This window comes from Solea solea, chromosome 15, assembly GCF_958295425.1.
Source record: "Solea solea chromosome 15, fSolSol10.1, whole genome shotgun sequence".
NCBI classification, from domain to species: domain Eukaryota; kingdom Metazoa; phylum Chordata; class Actinopteri; order Pleuronectiformes; family Soleidae; genus Solea; species Solea solea.
The window spans coordinates 17,674,971-17,698,311 of NC_081148.1; the positions used below are offsets into that span (position 1 = coordinate 17,674,971).

The window sequence follows — 23,341 nt, forward strand, 5'->3', positions numbered from 1 at the left end:
TCAGCAGTGACATGTAGCTTTTGTAATTCTATTTGTGATATGCTTTTTTTGTATAAATTTAAAAAAAAAAAAAAAAAAAACTAGAATTAAACAACGTTAATGATGTGTGAACTTCCGATCATCTTCAGCTGTGTGCTCTAAGCTCTAGGTTTATTTCAAGAATTCATCACACTGTCAGTCTTGTCTTTCTGATGGAGAGTTTGGATGAGGTGTCTACTGTGAGATGTTTTCATGAGGACTGCAGATCCAAAAAGGAGAGAGGATATTGTTTGATCTATATGGTGAGGACAAAGGGTTGGTTAATACACATTTGTGTGTATGGGTTGTTGTGTTTTAAAAACATTTAGGTCCATCCTCAACGTCAAAGCACTTTGTGAGGGTAATGGTGTAGAGTCAGACTTTTAACTGGGTTTAGGGTAGACTAAGTAGTGGGGATAAGCCTTTTACTTAAAGTAGCAGTGTGTGGTAGGGGTGGGTCAAAATATCAAGTTGGTGATATATCGTCATCCTTCCTCGTGCAATATGAGAATCGATACCCCAGGGCAAATATCGATATTTTAATTAACATTTGAAGTGGCTCGAAAGTAAACAGTCCCTGCCAGTTTCACTCACCGGGGGTCACTACTTCATGTCTCCTCATGGCGGCGCTGCTCAATGCTCAAATGAAATGAGGGAACCCTGGCCAAAGAAGAGGGAGTTTACAGTGGGATAATGGCAGAGAAAGCTACGTTAAGAGACGCTCAATCCACGTTCAATACATAGACTTTATGCTTTAAATATTGTGATGTATTGCAATATGATTCTCTTATATATTGATATAAGAGAATATATTGATTTTCACAGAATCATTCCACCGTGATATTATTGGTATCGTGGACCATGTATCGCATATTGCGAGGTACCATGTGGTTCCCACCCCAAGAGTGTGGGATTTAGTCAGAATCTGGATTGAAGTTGCATCCAACCGAATTCCCTTTGGCTCCCATATGTTGGAAAACTAAGCTTGCCGTCAGGTAGCATGAAAACACAAAATCACTTCCCTAGAACCAGTGTTTGTGTTGTACACGCTGTACAAATATGGCAGTATAACATAGCAGACTCCTAATGAAAGTGATCTGGGAGAGAATGACACTTCTCCTCTGGGCTGTTAACAGCCTTACATCGGATCATCTTTCATAAAATCAGACGGTTTGCCCATACACAGGACACACAGCCACAATCCAAGTATTTTGTATTTTAATTAACAACTTGCAGATGAAACTCAGCAATAAACTACTTTTCAAGTGATCCTGCCTTTTGCTGTGAAGACAGTGTTTAATTCGAACCTATGTTGAGTAATGGGCTGGAGATAGAGAGAGGATGGGGGACTCAAGAAATAATAACTATTATGGGTTTGTACACTAGATGTCGCTGTGTGGCAGTACATATCGTGTCCATGAGTTATTTCACTTAAGTGGGAACTTCCTTTTTTCCTCTCCATGTTGGACAGCAGCCACCCATCACGCGGGGAGACCTCTGCCTATTAAATGTTTTTGATTAAAACAGCGCACTTAACTTCAACATACTATTTACTTAATGCTCCTCTGAGAATGAAGCTTTATGCATAAAGGTTCTGCCTTAAATTAACCTTTCTACTCAAAGTACTCCCTTGCTGTTTTGGGATTTAAGCAACATAATTATGGAGTTGGAAATCATTGTAGACGACATGCAGTGGAGCTGTGGTTGTTACTATTGAATTTGAAGTATCCTTATCCATCTTTGTGGTATTTTTCTAACCTCTCCATTGCTGCATGCGGATTATGGCATCTCCTTGTATTTGCCACACATTGTGAATATTAATATTATTTATATGTTGTCCTTTAAGGTATAAAAACAAACAACAACTGGATTCCTGTTTTGTCGGTGAATGCAGCTGCAGCCCTCGTCTCATAAACACACGGTCTTCCATAAGTTGAGGTGATTAAAAGGCTCTGTCATTATTCTTTCACTGGTTAAAACGGCCTCTCGGATTTCAAGTGTCTCCTTTTACACTCCACATTCATCATGGCAGTGGGCTGAAGTTTTATTGCTGCCGCTAGAGGTGGATGCAAAAACAAAAGTTGAGTGTGGGATGGACTCAGAGGGCAAAAGCCCCGGTACTCTCTCTAACTCTCTTTCTCAGGGGGGAAAAAAAAGGAAAAATGCGAGCAGGGGCATGAGTGCATGAGTGTATGAGTGCATGAGTGGAGCTCCTCTGTTCACTCTGACACTTCTGGACACATTTCATCCACCTGAAACTCTTAGTGATCCCTCGTCGCTCTGGGCGTACCTACGTGGTTTTTTTTCATCACAGAGGAGTATAATAAGGTGAGGGACGGGGTCATAACTCCATAAATACTTGATGTGGCACAGACAGACTGTGGATGGACCTGAAGGCGCGCGTACTGCTGGAGGAAACCTGCGCGCTGGAGAGTAGCACCGACTTGTCTGTAGGCTGGTCCTTCAGTTGAAGAAAAGTGTACTGGTAAAAGAAGAAGAAGAAGAAAAAAAGAGTAAATAAATAAAAACCCTCCTCATTTGCCAGCGTGGAAGCTGTGGTGCCTGTGGTAGACATGGGGAGTCTATGATTCCAAATTGGCGGCGATTATAAATTGCTTGGTTTTTCTCCCAGAGTGCGATGTAGTTCAACTTCACACCCCAGAGTGAGCCATTTGTCAAGATGACAGCGCTTACACCTTTGAACCGTGCTGTACTTGGACTTGCGTGGAGCTGTTTGAGTTTTCTGACCTGCGCTCATTGCGGGTTAAGTGACAACCATGTGCACTCCAGTTTTATTTACAGGCGGTTGCGCAACCACGAGCGCAGGGAGATCCAGAGAGAGATCCTCTCCATCCTGGGCTTGCCTCACCGTCCGAGGCCCTTCTCTCCCGGGAAGCAGGCGTCCTCCGCACCGCTCTTCATGCTCGACCTGTACAACGCTATGACCGTGGAAGAGGAGGAGGAGAGGGCGCAGCAGGGCGCGGCGAAAAGCTTCAGTGCCAAGGCTCAAGGACACTCCAGGAAAGGCTACTACAGCCCTCAGCATGCCGGCTACTCCCGTATTGCTCAGCCTTACCGAGCGGCCCCTTTGTTAGGCCACAGTCCCGCACTCACCACAGCGCAGGACACCAACTTTCTCAATGACGCTGACATGGTTATGAGCTTTGTCAACTTGGGTAAGTGGTGGCCTTTTTAAGTTTATACTCATTTATCATCTTGGTTTCATTATTATAATTAATCAAATATTAAATGAAATTAAAATGAGATGCAAGGCTTTTAAGATTTCATTATAATGAAAAAAAAACCCCAGCAAATAATAATAATAATAATGATAATAGTAACAATTTAAAAGATGCAACCAAAGTCTTGCTTTCCACAGTGAGCAAAAATAACAAATGTATTCCCTCAAATCCACAACTAAGATGAAAAATGTCCAGTTGATTGTGTCATTAATTTATCAACACTCAGACTAATAACTGTGCAGGTTTTCTTGACAATGTGCTGCTGATATTAGAACATCATTAGAACTCCAGTGTAAAAGTCAACTTTCAAGAGAAGTCGGTATTTAATAAACGTTGACTGTCTGTTAAGTTGTGAGAATGTTTACATGGAGTCTAACTTATCAACAATATTAAACATAATGCAGATGTGAATAATCACTGATTTAATGCACTGTGTAACAAAACTAAAAAGGTCATATATTTCATACATCACTTTTTTTATTATCATGTATCTGGACTCAGATGTGTTTATCTACTTCAGCCGTGTGTGCTATATACTTACTATTTAACAGCATTAAGCCCAACATTTTGACCTTATCAATTTGTGCAGTTTTGTGTTTAGCAGCAGCTGATCAGTATAATGATTGTGTTTGTTCAGTAGCTGCGACCTTTCACCCTGCAGTTCACAGAAACTTATCTGATGACTGTCTGACCTTGAGAAAATTGGTCTTAATTATTTCCTGTTGTTAAAAGGGGGAGTGATATTGACTGATGCCTGTATTTCTCCTGGTCGTGACTCGAAGAGGAGGCAGTCGTCCTTATTCCTCGTGCTTATGTTCTTTGCAGTAGTTATTGTTCTTAAATGAGGATTAAATTAGAAAGCACACCGCATGGAAACTTACCATGAAGTGGGATATACAGAATTGCATGAAACATTTCATACCACATAATGTAGGCACTGTGTTTTTGAGGATTTAATTTTTATTTTTATATATATATAAATAAAACGAGTAAAGGTGAATGTGTGCAAAGTTTTTCTGGAAGTGTAATCCCTCACCTTGGCCTGAGCCCATCTGTTTCCACTTACCAGTATACCAGTGCATGTACACTGTCAGCCTTGAAAGCTCTGTTCTCGTTCTGGGGACTGTCAGTGAAGTGTTCAATGGGCCTCTGTCTTTAGTACTGTACACTCAACTACAGCTACTGACCTCAGCATATACGTGAGACCTCATGCCGTTTAATATGCCTTACTCTAACTGTAAATAAGAAGTCAGCCATTTAAAAAAAAGAAGAAGAAAAAACTTCACATACGTACATGAAATTTAATGTGAGAGGAGTTAAGATGTAATGATGCAAAACACCAGTTCATCTTATATAATTATACTGATTCCAAGCCAAAGTCAGTTAATATGCAACACATCAAGAATGCACACAGCTCACCGCCCTTACCGGGGAGTGAGGTCATCATTTACTGTTTAATATTTAGCTATTTGAGAGTTAAATGCTCCATGCTCTCAGTGGCACTTCTGCTTCAGATTACTGCCTGTGGCTAATATAATGGAACACGCTCAGTGGGTAAAAGTCAGACGTGATCTCTGACCTCTTTGTGCTAAGTAACTGCAGGCGTTCGGCGACGATAAAAATATCAGGGAAATGAAACGCATGATAGTGCGGCGGATGTCCGAAAGTTCCCTGATCAGGGGCGCGCGACACTTTGGTCACATCAAAGAATCTGTGCTCGCTTTGATGCACTTATTAAAGTCATTCCACTGCCGGTTTAACTTAAGCGAAACACATTATACAGCATCTTTTATTTGTTTCCATTCCATAATATTTGGATATTACATTTACATGTGCGTATGTTAACGCTGAAAAAGAAATGTAGGGCTGACAAGATAATTCATTTAGATTTGAAGGAAAAGGGTCATTAAATGCTCTTATAATACACTGTATTAAACATAAAGGAGGTCAGCATGAGGTCAGAAATTAGGTTAGACTATAGATGTTCACTTGATTAATCTTGTCTGCTTTTTTTTCTCTCACTTGAGGATCAGACCAAAGTGTCTTTAATTGAAATCAGCCTGTTTTTCTTAACTGACAGCCCATTCATCATGGCCAGAGAATGCAGCTAGGCACACAGTAGAGGGCCTGTCTGAGAACTGCTACCTGTATTCAGTTGACTGATTTAATGAACTGGAAAGTGCTTTTGTTGGGAGTCGAAATGTTTGGATTGGACCTGGAATGTAAAAGAAGATGTAATAAATTACCCCTTTTCTGCGCGTTAACGCTGGCATATTTTGTCTTTTGTGCAACGCATGTCGGGGTTCACGAGGTGAAGCCATGATTTTTGAGCAGCGTGAGCTTTGTTGCCAGTAAAAAAAATGAAATTCATTCAAAAACACTTTTCTTTTCTTTCCTAGTGGAGAAAGATAAAGATTTTTCTCACCAACGAAGACACTACAAGGAGTTCCGTTTCGATCTGACTCAGATCCCAGACGGGGAAGCGGTGACTGCTGCAGAGTTTCGAATCTATAAGGATCGCAGCCACGTCCGCTACGACAATGTCACTCTGAAGGTCACCATATATCAAGTCATCAAAGAATATCCAAACAAGTAAGTGCCAAAGACTAAAAAAACACACTCAAGCAGTAAATACACAATTTTAAAGTGCTTTTTGGTGCTCTATTCTTCTACTCTTTTTAGTTACTTTGCAGATACACCAGCTTCTAATCATTATGTGTTGTGATACTTTAAAAACAATGGAACAATATAATGTTTCTTTATGAAGAAGAGTAAATTAAATAGTTTTTCAGTAATTAGGCCACTCACCATGTGCTAGTGAAGTCATGAATATCAACGGCTGATTTTATTTTTTCAGTTAAAGATCTTACAGTAATACACTTACAAGGGACTGATTAGTTGAGAATAAACGTTACCGACATTTGACAAAAAAATAATCTTGTCTCTTAAAACCCACAAGTCCCAGAGAAATCAAATAAAGTAGTAAAAAGACTTGTAATAAGCCTGTTCTGTGTTATTTAAAACAGACTACAAGCATCAACCTGTTTGCAACAGCATTTTGTTGTTACTTCAGCTCTGCTTTGATCCCACGCAGTAACCTTATTTCACTGTTCTGCAACTATTGTTGTCTTCCGCGCGGCTGAAACTTTCCACATGCACAGAGTGTCCTTCTATCTCCAACTCTGTTCTCCTTCATTCGCACCATGTCTGCCTCACAAATATAGTCCTCGGATAAAGAGAGCCCCATTAGCGGGTTAGCCACTTATGAAGCTTAGAAGGTCCATCAGTTATCACTCGTCTTGTGTTGCCTGCCAAGCTGGCCGGATCCCAGATCCCAAACCATGAGGGCCCAGATTAGGGGAGGCTCCTTCGGGGTGCTCCCCTGATCACTGTTATGCCCACCACCTGCCTGACTTAACAATATACCGGAAGTTTAAACCATGACATAGCTGAATACTCAAGGGTGTATTTAAAAGTGGGCCCACATTTTGCTTGCCAAAAAATGTGTGTGGGTGATTGAAGGGGAGATATGGCCCTCCTGGGCTTTGAAAGGGTCCAAGTGAATGGGCTTTGCCATCTTAAAGGGGAAGACGGCTCTGTTTAGGTTTTCACACACATTGGGACTAGTATGTTTCAGTTAGTGCTCACAAAGAAGCAGTGCTTAGAAACAATATCAGAGTTGTTTTCATGGATTATCGAAACTTTAAAAGCCATCAATAATTAATAGGAGTTGTAAAGACACACATGCTGTATTCTGTCATATCTTTGTTTAATACATCTGGAGAAATGTTAAAACTTAATAGTCATAGCCAAGAGTTGTCAGTTAATTTCCACAAAATCCGCTCAAACGCAGCCTCTAATATAGTTCGGGTAAAGTGTCTTCCAACTTTATTGGGGCTTTTTACAGCAATGTTCACATTCAGCTGAGAGTTTTGTTACCCTTACTCCCTACTTCTACTTTATACTAAAGTTCCATTTTGTCAAAGTCGGTGTTTATGAAGTGTGAAGTATGAGATTTTAACTCCCAAATCCTGGCATTTCATTTATACTTTTATAGGTTTTGTAAACACAGAAAGCACTGACGTGCCATGTGTTTAGCGTTGAGGTGTCAAAATAAACAAGCAAAATGTATTTTCTTTCCCTTTTAAGTTTACACAGCTAGATTGGAAGGAATTTGAAACCTATGGTTTAACATCCCCTCGTAGGGTCAATGACCTGACCTCATTTCTCTTCACTCTATCAACGTCCTGTATTGATCTTTCTGAATATACGTTACAAATGGAGAATAGTGCCATGTGAATAGAATTTGAAGGAAACAGACAATAATGAGTACTAAAAACATACTCAAACATGGCACTACCTAGTTTCCCCTTGTCCCTGGTCTCCACTCAGTTAAACTCACTTTCTATGGAACAGTACAGCCAGTAATCACAGAGTAAGGGGAGGAAAGGGGTAAACAGTATTTTCCTTTTGGATGTGGCTTGTGGAATAGTGAATTCTTACCTACAGAAATGAAATGATCACAGGATATAAGCTTGTAATACATTTCATACATTCCTAAGAGGAAGTTCAGCTAAAGTCACTCATAAGGACGGCCCTTGTGTGTGAATTTCACGACGCTGTGTTTTTATTACACCTGTAATAAACGCAGGAATAGTTCCTGAGACACTGAGGCCACATGGAAAATCTTTGTTCTCTCCCACCAGCAGCATGTAACCACAAAAACTGAATAGGCCTTATCCGATCTGCTGCCGGAAGGGAATCCATTGCAAATTTGCGAAGCAGGACTTTTTTTTTTTTTTTTTTTTTTCAACGCAGTGCTGATTGATGCCTTATGTCAGGTCCATGGTAAAAATTACAAAAGGGCTGATATGCATGATTCCTAAAGCTGTTTGCCCATCAAAAAGCTGAAAATGTTGGCACATGTTTTACCGCACAGCTCCGCAGTTTAATACATGTCACAGCATCTTGAACAATAGTGGGGCTGGAAAATGACTTAATTACTTTAAGCCTGACACCAAATCACCAGTTTTCAACATTGTCGCGGGTTGTGTTATTCGTTTCAGTAGAAGACACAAATAAAGTTATGCACTTTATTGTGGCTCCTGCAACAGACACTGGGCTGACACGTCCATTTGTGATCAGTCAGTGATACCGGGTTTATCTGCTGTCATCTAACTTACTCATGGAATCAGTTTAGATGCTCGCAGAGAAGCATATGGTTCATTTTTTTTTTGTGTGTGTCCCATTGCAGCTATGCAGCATTAAGGTGCTCAGGATGTTTTTTATTTACAGAGCATAAACTGTAACAGACACAAGGGCTTTATAATTTGTTTATAATGCAGCTGTAAAGCGACCACATGCATCTCACCATCTGTTTCACTGACACCACTGTGACAAAAAGTACCCACAGAGACGAACATTAAAGTAACTTACTGGATTCATCCAAAGACACGCTACATGTTTTTTTGGTTGTGTGTGTATTATAGCAGCAGCTGTTTGATTATGCGTCGTTTTAAATGTTGTTTATTCTCTCTCTTTTACCCCCAGAGATGCAGAGACGTTCTTGCTTGACTCCAAAAAAGTGCAGGCATCTGATGGCGGCTGGCTGGTGTTTGACATTACGGCCACGAGTAACCACTGGGTGATGAACCCACTGCAGAACTTGGGCCTGCAGCTCTGTGTGGAGACTGTAGATGGCAAGTGGAGTTCAGGTTTTCTCTCTATGAAATTGACTTTTCTCTCACTGGATTTTTTGTTTTAGATAATTCTCCGTCTCTGCATTTAATTAAAACAGCTTTTGATTACAGGATAAATGTGACATGTATAGTTGACGGATTATTATTCATCACCAACATAGTATAGACGTAATTCCACAAAGAATTCACAGCAAACATAGTCATAAAGAACACCCCAAAACAGATTGTAATATGTTCAATTTGTCTTCAGTCTGGAATTAAATGTTTTCTTTACCTTCTCGTTTTTTTTTTTTTTTTTTTAAAGGACGAAGTGTCAACATTAAATCTGCTGGAATCATTGGGAGAAACGGGCCCCAGTCCAAGCAGCCGTTCCTGGTTGCTTTCTTCAAGGCCAGTGGGGTATTGCTCCGCTCAGTCAGAGCTGCTGGTGGGAAGAAAAAGAGTCACAATCGCAATAAATCAACCAATCAACAAGAATCATCTAGGGCAGCAAAAACTCCAAAAGCTGGAGGTATGTGTGCACTTTATGCGAGAATTGCTTGTCCTGTTACACACACTCACACACATTCCATTAAACTAACCATGCATTGACCAACCAACTTTAGTGTCAGCAGCGATATTTCTTCCCAATTAGTTTCTTGTTCACTGCTTCCTCTTGCAAAAACACCTCCTGTTTGGTCCTGTGAAACATTTTCTTAAAAATTGTTACAGCCATTTTATTTTAAATAAATCTTTTTATTTGGCATGTATATATATACATATATATATATATATATATACATGATATCAATTTCAGCTGTGCTAAGCCAAGTTAATACCACTGTGAATTTATTAGAACCCAGCACAACGGTGGATAAATTATTGCTAATCTGCTATTAATCTTGCCTCTTCAGCATCTCACTCCCAAGCAATACATTTGATGTGAAATTCACTTTCTTGTTGGGAAGTGTCACGTTAATGCTTGGATCTCATGACATATTGTCAGATTTGTACAGTTGTGAAGATGATTTTAAAGCTTGTACAGTCCTCTGTGTCACTGCCGTGTTTATCTTCCCACACGAAGTGAGCAAAAAGGTGTTTTATGTCATCATCAATCATTTCAATTTTCAGATTATAACACCAGTGAGCAGAAGCAAGCCTGCAAGAAGCATGAACTTTACGTCAGCTTTCGAGATCTGGGATGGCAGGTAAACGGCTTCTCTTCCCTCCTGCGTTCATTGGTAGTGACAGTGAGAAATCACATCCTGTTTCATAAAGAAAGGAAACAAATTGTTTTCCCGTTTATTCTCAAGGATTGGATCATTGCACCTGAGGGCTATGCTGCTTTCTACTGCGATGGCGAATGTTCGTTCCCACTCAATGCACACATGAACGCAACAAATCATGCAATTGTGCAAACCCTGGTGAGTATCCTCAGAGTGTTTTACACATATTTACCGCAGTAAAAATGCCTCAATGTTCTTTTTTTTATGATATGATCTATTTAAAACTCACTGCTGTTGTCTCTCTCTTAAATTTTCCCATGTATAGGTCCATTTAATGTTTCCTGACAATGTGCCAAAACCATGCTGCGCACCAACCAAGCTCAATGCAATATCAGTACTTTACTTTGATGACAGCTCAAATGTTATCCTCAAAAAATATAGAAATATGGTAGTTAGGTCTTGTGGTTGCCATTAGTTTTGTGGACTAGCTTTAATTTATATGATCTGGTATGGGAATCGCTGGAAAATACATCTGCTGCAGGTGTGATGTGATGTACATTATAGTGTATATAAAGTTTTATTACCTAATTTATTTTCCCTTTTTTTTTTTTAAATAGCACTGAATATTGTGATATTTAAATGATTAGATAAAGTGATTTTAATACAGTTATCTCTTAACTCATGTGTCCATTGGCATATACTCTGTCTTTGTTAAATCTCTATTATTATCACTTTTAATGAGTAAATTATTCACTGGAGTCATGATAATAACATGAGGATTATTCTCCCTCTGCCTGTTCTTTTCCCCCGTTATCCAACATAAAATGTGCCATAAATGCACACTTTAGAGGTCAGTATATGATATGTTTGTTTTCATAATGGACCAGCTATTATGGTCTTATTATGGTATAATGCTGATACACAAGAACGACCTCAGGGTTATTCTAATAGAACATCACATGGTAAATTGGGTCAACAGGAGGAACAAAAAATACCAAACTGTGAGTGTTCTCTAATATAAACCAAGCTGCACCAAGCTATTTTCAAGCTGTCACCCTCTCTCAGCACCGATACTGCTTTACCTTTTGAGTGTCAGTTCTTTTTTCTTTTTTTTTCTTTTTGTTTCCTCTTGTAAGATTGTGTGCTTTTTTTGGAACGAGACTCTGATGTTAACTGTTCTTTTACTCACTCCTCTTTTTTACGTCGCTTTCACGTCTCCTGCTCCTCTGTGAAAGGAGAGCTGCAAACACTCGGTGCTTACTCCAGTTTTTTTTGTTGTTGTTGTTGTTGTTTTGAGGAAAGTATATCTTAATATAGAGTGCTGTGTATTTCAATAAATTTTACCACTTGATATCTCAGTGTTTCGCCTCACAGTTCTTCTCGCTCCATTTATCACCCTACACCCTAGGTGCAGAAATGCATATCTTGGAGGTTTTTATACTCTCCTCCAGCCTTTTTAAATTCTGGTTGTTTCTACTTGGAGCTTCGTGGCGTGCTGCCAGACTACTGTTTCAGATTTATAAATGTTTGAGAAGGACAATATAAACTGGGGTCCACCCACAGAGCCTGTTGACATGCTCTTGGGGAGTGGTAATGCTAGTGGTGCAGTGCTAACAGCAAAGCAGGGCTGTGACCTCCAAACCCACCCCAAAAGGGTGATTATCGCGAGGCTACCGGCAGAGAAATATATATCATTTTGTAACCAATCCCTTCCAGATTATGGGTGGAAGATACTATCCATCACATGATTTATGTGATATGCATGGCACACCTCTGCTTCCCTGCATTCTTTGCACTTGTATTTTGAGTTTTGCCATCTGCTCAGAGCTAAGATTCACCCCTGGAAACAAAGTGGAGACCATAAATTAAACCAAACGAGCTGTTACATTTCCTTCTCGTTCAGGAGAAGCACAACTTCCAGACCTGTGTGAGAGAATGCGCTGTTTCCTCACACATTCTCTCCGGTTACGCGCTGATTTTCAATGGTCTTGGAAATGTAGGGATTAGGTTAAGGATTAATATTTATTTGCACAACTGTGTTGGCCTTCACTGAACACAGGATATGTTCTGTTGCACTTTTTTCTTCTCCTACTTTTCCCACTTTTTTATTTTTTTCCCTCTGACATGGCTGAACATTGAGTGACTGTATTTCACTTAATTAAAAGCAGTGGCTGGCCTGCCCAGATGTTATGTGGGCTGCATCTTAAAGGAGTGTTGACATTCAGTGAATAGAAGAGGCCACCTGCTAACTTAACTCTTGGCTTGAGAGGTGATTTGCATTCCTGTGGCCCGTTGCCTGGCATGATTACTCCGAGCACTTTACAATCCCATCTACTGTTTAATATCATGAATTCTTTCCAATTCAACTACATTTCTTCCTTTTCTGTAAGGCTGCGGCTGCAATGAATGGGATCTTTTTTTTGTTAGGTTCCACAGAACGGCACAGCCTTCTTGACAGCAGCCTCCTGACCACATGAAAGGAAAGGTTAACAATTGCCATTCTCGGGACAGATTAATAAATCGGGCCCTTCTCCTCCGAGACTCCTGTGGTCAAAACCAGTCTGCAGTGAGTCAATGGTGCCTTGACATTCATCAGATGAGCACTTGCTGTGGCCACTTGAAAATGAAACAAGCTGGAAAAAGGTCAGGCCTCATGTTTCTGAAGTTATACTGATGGTTTTATGTCAGGTGATGATATAACGTTTATTTTTCGGCCACAAACATGACTGTTCTCTTCTTTGGTTCAGAAAATGTGATATATTTAGTAAGGCGCCATAATCTTGAAGCTCTTAGCAGGCAGGACTCGCTGTCAGACAGAAATCACAAACACTCGATGATCAAAGACAATAAAAAAAAAAGGAAAGCAGGACATACACCGACACACACTGTAAAACTAAAGCTGCTGAAGGCTGCTGTAAAGAGTCACTGACAGAGGTGTGTGTGATGATGTCGTTTAACAATACGAGTATTAATGAAGAAAACCCACTTCTATTTCTGTTAGGTCTCCATCCACATAAAGAACATCTGTGAAACTCCAAAAATCAAAATAAATCAAGACATGTAGGAACAGTTTACTAGTCTGTGAAAGCACTTAACTATAATATTGATGGTAACATTGACTATAATGCTATTGCATTACTTCAATTTTGGGAAATGTGATCCCCTTTTTGGTTCCTTTCTATGGAATCTGTTCGTTTTAGATTCACATTCATTTGTCCACATGACTGAATATTGTGAATGATTGGCTGCTCAACAAAATTTGCCCTATAGGGATAAATACAGTTGTATGAAAGGGAGATAGTGAATTTACCTTCTTATCTGTGGGAAATGAGTTTTACAGTCACCTACTTTTCACGCCCCAGCTTTCACTTGGCTAAATCTGTCAGTAATTGTTCATTTATACTATATCCAGAGTAGTTTGATTTTAGTTATTCATTTCGTGAGCACATTTTCTGACTGGGAACATTTGAAAATCAAACGTCTTCGGTGTAGTAAATGAACACAAACACATCCATAAACCATGAAACTAAACATTTGTTCACAGTCTTTAACAGGATGGCTACTGTAAACCCACAACTCTAGCTGAATGTTTGACTTTTCATTTATGTGCACAGTTTCTGGTAACAGTCAGTTCTCATGTCGCCATGTGACTGATGGGACGCTCACACTCTGGTCCATTTAAGACAAATACAAAACGCAATAGTTACAGTTAGTTTGGTTTAGGTAGGTTTACCCTCTGTTAACCAGAGATCATTTTCTTCCTGTCGCTCAGAGTTTATTTTCAGAGTCTCACGTTGCAGTCCATCCACAAGGCAAGTGAAATTGTATCTAATAAAAATGTTGTGCAGTTTACCTAATTCATCTCCCCACATATGGTTCTCCTTATTTGTATTCTGTGGGTGGGCTATGATTTCCATACAGCTCAATCAGTCCCTCCTGAAAAGGCAGACCATATGGGTCACATTTTTACATGTTGTTTGGTATGACAAGGCTACAGCAGGGCCAGTGAGGAATGTGTCCTCACAGAGGGCAACACAGACACACAGTTATGTTTGCTTGTTATTCACATATGCACATTAGCTTTCCAGGCCAGAGAAGACTGTTTATGAACTCAACTGTCATTTCTTATTACCATTAGCGGTTGCACCTGTGCATTTAAATCATTTCTATATTTTGGAATCTTTTGCTTTTCTTTTTCTTTCTGGATGTAGCACGTGTACTGAAATACATATTGATGGGGTTACTTCTAGTATTCATTACTGTGATACTATTTAGCACACGATGTCTGCGAAAATGAACAACACTTATTTTTAAAGATGTTAAAGAGTCTCAGCAGAAGAAATTATAGTAACAATGTCTGTGCTCTTCTGCTGTTGTGCATATCTGTTGTCCATCTATTGTACAATTTATGTCAAAGAATACATTGAAAAAAGTTCTGAGGGAATTTAAAGCAGCCCTCATTCAGAGGCCAAAGCTATTTCTACCTTGTCTACACATGCACTTTTCACTGTGTCGTTTAATATGCTGCCAAAACTGGGTACATCAGAAGAATATGGGCATGAGAACAATTATGAACCGAGCAAGAAACAAAGAACAAAGTCGAGACAGAAAAAGCTCATTTGAAATAGGTACATATTTTCTTTCAAAACCTGATGCTCTGCTGTTTCGAAAACAATAGCTCTCGTATTTAATGCATCACATCTAAGTTGCTTCTTTGCTCAGCAGAGATGCGTCTACCTACTACAGGGGTTTACATCATAGAAAATATTATTCATTCATTTGGTACGATAATAAATGGGGTAGATGTTACACAACAGCTGAGGAAAGTTAAATATTTAGGTTTATATATATATATATATATGCTAGAGAACTGGACGGATGAAGCAAACACAATCGCTCACTGTGTGTTTGGTGCTCTCGTCCATAAAAATCTTACCCTGCATTACAGTATCTGTGTTCTTTTGAATAATCTGTGTTGAAATCTGTGTTAACTCAATGTGAGGTGTTGGAATCTGATTTTGGACGACATACTATACTATGACTTTTTGGAGTGATTTTGGACGACATACTAACCTATGACTTTTTTGAATGATTTTGGACGACATACTATACTATGACTTTTTTGACTGATTTTGGACGACATACAATACTATGACTTTTTTGACTGATTTTGGACGACATACTAACCTATGACTTTTTTGAATGATTTTGGACGACATACAATACTATGACTTTTTTGACTGATTTTGGACGACATACTATACTATGACTTTTTTGAATGATTTTGGCCGACATACTATACTATGACTTTTTGGAGTGATTTTGGACAACATACTATACTATGACTTTTTTGAATGATTTTGGACGACATACTAACCTATGACTTTTTTGGGTGATTTTGAATGGCATACTATACTATGACTTTTTTGAGTGATTTTGGACGACATACTATACTATGACTTTTTGGAGTGATTTTGGACGACATACTAACCTATGACTTTTTTGAATGATTTTGGACGACATACAATACTATGACTTTTTTGACTGATTTTGGACGACATACTATACTATGACTTTTTTGAATGATTTTGGCCGACATACTATACTATGACTTTTTGGAGTGATTTTGGACGACATACTAACCTATGACTTTTTTGAATGATTTTGGACGACATACAATACTATGACTTTTTTGACTGATTTTGGACGACATACTATACTATGACTTTTTTGAATGATTTTGGACGACATACTATACTATGACTTTTTTGAGTGATTTTGGACGACATACTATACTATGACTTTTTTGACTGATTTTGGACGACATACTAACCTATGACTTTTTTGGGTGATTTTGAATGGCATACTATACTATGACTTTTTTGAGTGATTTTGGACGACATACTATACTATGACTTTTTGGAGTGATTTTGGACGACATACTAACCTATGACTTTTTTGAATGATTTTGGACGACATACAATACTATGACTTTTTTGACTGATTTTGGACGACATACTATACTATGACTTTTTTGAATGATTTTGGCCGACATACTATACTATGACTTTTTGGAGTGATTTTGGACGACATACTAACCTATGACTTTTTTGAATGATTTTGGACGACATACTATACTATGACTTTTTTGACTGATTTTGGACGACATACTATACTATGACTTTTTTGATTGATTTTGGACGACATACAATACTATGACTTTTTTGACTGATTTTGGACGACATACTATACTATGACTTTTTTGAATGATTTTGGACGACATACTATACTATGACTTTTTTGAGTGATTTTGGACGACATACTATACTATGACTTTTTTGACTGATTTTGGACGACATACTATACTATGACTTTTTGGAGTGATTTTAGACGACATACTAACCTATGACTTTTTTGAATGATTTTGGACGACATACTATACTATGACTTTTTTGACTGATTTTGGACGACATACTATACTATGACTTTTTGGAGTGATTTTAGACGACATACTAACCTATGACATTTTTGACTGATTTTGGACGACATACTATACTATGACTTTTTTGAATGATTTTGGCCGACATACTATACTATGACTTTTTGGAGTGATTTTGGACGACATACTAACCTATGACTTTTTTGAATGATTTTGGACGACATACTATACTATGACTTTTTTGACTGATTTTGGACGACATACTATACTATGACTTTTTTGATTGATTTTGGACGACACAATACTATGACTTTTTTGACTGATTTTGGACGACATACTATACTATGACTTTTTTGAGTGATTTTGGACGACATTCTAACCTATGACTTTTTGGAGTGATTTTGGACGACATACTAACCTATGACTTTTTTGAATGATTTTGGACGACATACTATACTATGACTTTTTTGACTGATTTTGGACGACATACTATACTATGACTTTTTTGATTGATTTTGGACGACATACTAACCTATGACTTTTTTGGGTGATTTTGAATGGCATACAATACTATGACTTTTTTGAGTGATTTTGGACGACATACTATACTATGACTTTTTGGAGTGATTTTGGACGACATACTAACCTATGACTTTTTTGAATGAGTTTGGACGACATACTATACTATGTCTTTTTTCACTGATTTTGGACGACTGACTATAGTATGCTAGTGTTACAACATTCCTGGTTGGCCTAGTGGTCTATGTTTACATATTGGATACCAGCCTCCCCAGGCCACACTGGTTCGAATCCCACCAGTCACAGAAATTAAGACATTTTTAGGTGACTTTGGACGACATACTATTGTAAGACTTTTTGGACTCATTTTGGACGCCATACTATACTATGACATTTTGGAGTGATTTTGGACGACATACTATACTATGACTTTTTTGAATGATTTTGGCCGACATACTATACTATGACTTTTTGGAGTGATTTTGGACGACATACTAACCTATGAATTTTTTGAATGATTTTGGACGACATACTATACTATGACTTTTTTGACTGATTTTGGACGACATACTATACTATGACTTTTTTGACTGATTTTGGACGACATACTATACTATAACTTTTTTGAATGATTTTGGACGACATACTATACTATGACTTTTTGGAGTGATTTTGGACGACATACTAACCTATGACTTTTTTGAATGATTTTGGACGACATACAATACTATGACTTTTTGGAGTGATTTTGGACTACATACTAACCTATGACTTTTTTGAATGATTTTGGACGACATACTATACTATGACTTTTTTGACTGATTTTGGACGACATACTATACTATGACTTTTTTGATTGATTTTGGACGACATACAATACTATGACTTTTTTGACTGATTTTGGACGACATACTATACTATGACTTTTTTGAATGATTTTGGACGACATACTATACTATGACTTTTTTGAGTGATTTTGGACGACATACTATACTATGACTTTTTTGACTGATTTTGGACGACATACTATACTATGACTTTTTGGAGTGATTTTAGACGACATACTAACCTATGACTTTTTTGAATTATTTTGGACGACATACTATACTATGACTTTTTTGACAGATTTTGGACGACATACTATACTATGACTTTTTGGAGTGATTTTAGACGACATACTAACCTATGACATTTTTGACTGATTTTGGACGACATACTATACTATGACTTTTTTGAATGATTTTGGCCGACATACTATACTATGACTTTTTGGAGTGATTTTGGACGACATACTAACCTATGACTTTTTTGAATGATTTTGGACGACATACTATACTATGACTTTTTTGACTGATTTTGGACGACATACTATACTATGACTTTTTTGATTGATTTTGGACGACACAATACTATGACTTTTTTGACTGATTTTGGACGACATACTATACTATGACTTTTTTGAGTGATTTTGGACGACATTCTAAACTATGACTTTTTGGAGTGATTTTGGACGACATACTAACCTATGACTTTTTTGAATGATTTTGGACGACATACTATACTATGACTTTTTTGACTGATTTTGGACGACATACTATACTATGACTTTTTTGATTGATTTTGGACGACATACTAACCTATGACTTTTTTGGGTGATTTTGAATGGCATACAATACTATGACTTTTTTGAGTGATTTTGGACGACATACTATACTATGACTTTTTGGAGTGATTTTGGACGACATACTAACCTATGACTTTTTTGAATGAGTTTGGACGACATACTATACTATGTCTTTTTTCACTGATTTTGGACGACTGACTATAGTATGCTAGTGTTACAACATTCCTGGTTGGCCTAGTGGTCTATGTTTACATATTGGATACCAGCCTCCCCAGGCCACACTGGTTCGTATCCCACCAGTCACAGAAATTAAGACATTTTTAGGTGACTTTGGACGACATACTATTGTAAGACTTTTTGGACTCATTTTGGACGCCATACTATACTATGACATTTTGGAGTGATTTTGGACGACATACTATACTATGACTTTTTTGAATGATTTTGGCCGACATACTATACTATGACTTTTTGGAGTGATTTTGGACGACATACTAACCTATGAATTTTTTGAATGATTTTGGACGACATACTATACTATGACTTTTTTGACTGATTTTGGACGACATACTATACTATGACTTTTTTGACTGATTTTGGACGACATACTATACTATAACTTTTTTGAATGATTTTGGACGACATACTATACTATGACTTTTTTGATTGATTTTGGACGACATACAATACTATGACTTTTTTGACTGATTTTGGACGACATACTATACTATGACTTTTTTGACTGATTTTGGACGACATACTATACTATGACTTTTTTGACTGATTTTGGACGACATACTATACTATAACTTTTTTGAATGATTTTGGACGACATACTATACTATGACTTTTTTGATTGATTTTGGACGACATACAATACTATGACTTTTTTGACTGATTTTGGACGACATACTATACTATGACTTTTTTGAATGATTTTGGACAACATACTATACTATGACTTTTTTGACTGATTTTGGACGACATACTATACTATGACTTTTTTGATTGATTTTGGACGACATACAATACTGTGACTTTTTTGACTGATTTTGGACGACATACTATTGTAAGACTTTTTGGACTCATTTTGGACGCCATACTATACTATGACTTTTTTGAATGATTTTGGACGACATACTATAGTATGACTTTTTTGATTGATTTTGGACGACATACAATACTATGACTTTTTTGACTGATTTTGGACGACATACTATACTATGACTTTTTGGAGTGATTTTGGGCGACATACTAACCTATGATGTTTTTGAATGATTTTGGACGACATACTATACTATGACTTTTTTGACTGATTTTGGACGACATACTATACTATGACTTTTTTGACTGATTTTGGACAACATACTATACTATGACTTTTTGGAGTGATTTTAGACAACATACTAACCTATGACTTTTTTGAATGATTTTGGACGACATACTATACTATGACTTTTTTGACTGATTTTGGACGACATACTATACTATGTCTTTTTTGACTGATTTTGGACGACTGACTATAGTATGCTAGTGTTACAACATTCCTGGTTGGCCTAGTGGTCTATGTTTACATATTGGATACCAGCCTCCCCAGGCCACACTTGTTCGAATCCCACCAGTCACAGAAATTAAGACATTTTTAGGTGACTTTGGACGACATACTATTGTAAGACTTTTTGGACTCATTTTGGACGCCATACTATACTATGACATTTTGGAGTGATTTTGGATGACATACTATACTATGACTTTTTTGAATGATTTTGGCCGACATACTATACTATGACTTTTTGGAGTGATTTTGGACGACATACTAACCTATGACTTTTTTGAATGATTTTGGACGACATACTATACTATGACTTTTTTGACTGATTTTGGACGACATACTATACTATGACTTTTTTGACTGATTTTGGACGACATACTATACTATGACTTTTTGGAGTGATTTTGGACGACATACTAACCTATGACTTTTTTGAATGATTTTGGAAGACATACTATACTATGACTTTTTGGAGTGATTTTGGACTACATACTAACCTATGACCTTTTTGAATGTTTTTGGACGACATACTATACTATGACTTTTTTGATTGATTTTGGATGACATACAATACTATGACTTTTTTGAATGATTTTGGACTACATACTATACTATGACTTTTTTGACTGATTTTGGACGACATACTATACTATGACTTTTTTGAATGATTTTGGACGACATACTATACTATGACTTTTTTGACTGATTTTGGACGACATACTATACTATGAGTTTTTTGATTGATTTTGGACGACATACAATACTATGACTTTTTTGACTGATTTTGGACGACATACTATACTATGACTTTTATGACTGATTTTGGACGACATACTATACTATGACTTTTTTAGATGATTTTGGACGACATACTATACTATGACTTTTTTGGGTGATTTTGAAAGGCATACTATACTATGACTCTTTGGAGTGATTTTGGACGACATACAATACTATGACTTTTTTGACTGATTTTGGACGACATACTATCGTATGACTTTTTTGACTGATTTTGGACGCCATACTAACCTATGACTTTTTGGAGTGATTTTGGACGACATACTAACCTATGACTTTTTTGACTGATTTTGGACGACATACTAGTCTATGACTTTTTTGATTGATTTTGGACGACATACAATACTATGACTTTTTTGACTGATTTTGGACGACATACTATACTATGACTTTTATGACTGATTTTGGACGACATACTATACTATGACTTTTTTAGATGATTTTGGACGACATACTATACTATGACTTTTTTGGGTGATTTTGAAAGGCATACTATACTATGACTTTTTGGAGTGATTTTGGACGACATACAATACTATGACTTTTTTGACTGATTTTGGACGACATACTATACTATGACTTTTTTGACTGATTTTGGACGCCATACTAACCTATGACTTTTTGGAGTGATTTTGGACGACATACTAACCTATGACTTTTTTGACTGATTTTGGACGCCATGCTATACTATGACTTTTTTGACTGATTTTGGACACCATGCTATACTATGACTTTTTTGACTGATTTTGGACGACATACTAACCTATGACTTTTTTGAATGATTTTGGACGACATACAATACTATGACTTTTTTGACTGATTTTGGACGACATACTATACTATGACTTTTTTGAATGATTTTGGCCGACATACTATACTATGACTTTTTGGAGTGATTTTGGACGACATACTAACCTATGACTTTTTTGAATGATTTTGGACGACATACTATACTATGACTTTTTTGACTGATTTTGGACGACATACTATACTATGACTTTTTTGATTGATTTTGGACGACATACAATACTATGACTTTTTTGACTGATTTTGGACGACATACTATACTATGACTTTTTTGAATGATTTTGGACGACATACTATACTATGACTTTTTTGAGTGATTTTGGACGACATACTATACTATGACTTTTTTGACTGATTTTGGACGACATACTATACTATGACTTTTTGGAGTGATTTTAGACGACATACTAACCTATGACTTTTTTGAATGATTTTGGACGACATACTATACTATGACTTTTTTGACTGATTTTGGACGACATACTATACTATGACTTTTTGGAGTGATTTTAGACGACATACTAACCTATGACATTTTTGACTGATTTTGGACGACATACTATACTATGACTTTTTTGAATGATTTTGGCCGACATACTATACTATGACTTTTTGGAGTGATTTTGGACGACATACTAACCTATGACTTTTTTGAATGATTTTGGACGACATACTATACTATGACTTTTTTGACTGATTTTGGACGCCATACTAACCTATGACATTTTGGAGTGATTTTGGACGACATACTAACCTATGACTTTTTTGACTGATTTTGGACGCCATGCTATACTATGACTTTTTTGACTGATTTTGGACACCATGCTATACTATGACTTTTTTGACTGATTTTGGACGACATACTAACCTATGACTTTTTTGAATGATTTTGGACGACATACAATACTATGACTTTTTTGACTGATTTTGGACGACATACTATACTATGACTTTTTTGAATGATTTTGGCCGACATACTATACTATGACTTTTTGGAGTGATTTTGGACGACATACTAACCTATGACTTTTTTGAATGATTTTGGACGACATACTATACTATGACTTTTTTGACTGATTTTGGACGACATACTATACTATGACTTTTTTGATTGATTTTGGACGACATACAATACTATGACTTTTTTGACTGATTTTGGACGACATACTATACTATGACTTTTTTGAATGATTTTGGACGACATACTATACTATGACTTTTTTGAGTGATTTTGGACGACATACTATACTATGACTTTTTTGACTGATTTTGGACGACATACTATACTATGACTTTTTGGAGTGATTTTAGACGACATACTAACCTATGACTTTTTTGAATGATTTTGGACGACATACTATACTATGACTTTTTTGACTGATTTTGGACGACATACTATACTATGACTTTTTGGAGTGATTTTAGACGACATACTATA

General features: G+C 37.1%; 1 protein-coding gene across 1 annotated transcript; it reads left to right on the forward strand.

Moving 5' to 3' along the window:
* The first annotated feature begins 2,131 nt into the window (after window positions 1-2,131).
* bmp5 (bone morphogenetic protein 5) lies at window positions 2,132-11,515 on the forward strand. The gene is made up of 7 exons (XM_058651402.1): window positions 2,132-3,194; window positions 5,660-5,852; window positions 8,811-8,959; window positions 9,264-9,470; window positions 10,070-10,146; window positions 10,252-10,362; window positions 10,490-11,515. Exons 1-7 carry the CDS (start codon window positions 2,699-2,701, stop codon window positions 10,637-10,639), a joined length of 1,383 nt encoding a protein of 460 aa, XP_058507385.1. The 5' UTR covers window positions 2,132-2,698; the 3' UTR covers window positions 10,640-11,515.
* The last annotated feature ends 11,826 nt before the right edge of the window (window positions 11,516-23,341 follow it).

Bases quoted from the DNA above. Each gene is read 5' to 3' on its own strand.
- bmp5 (XM_058651402.1), top strand. From the start codon at position 2,699: ATGACAGCGCTTACACCTTTGAACCGTGCTGTACTTGGACTTGCGTGG. The intron at 5,853-8,810 runs GTAAGTGCCAAA...TTTTACCCCCAG, and splicing joins ATCAAAGAATATCCAAACAA to AGATGCAGAGACGTTCTTGC. The intron at 10,147-10,251 runs GTAAACGGCTTC...TTTATTCTCAAG, and splicing joins TTCGAGATCTGGGATGGCAG to GATTGGATCATTGCACCTGA.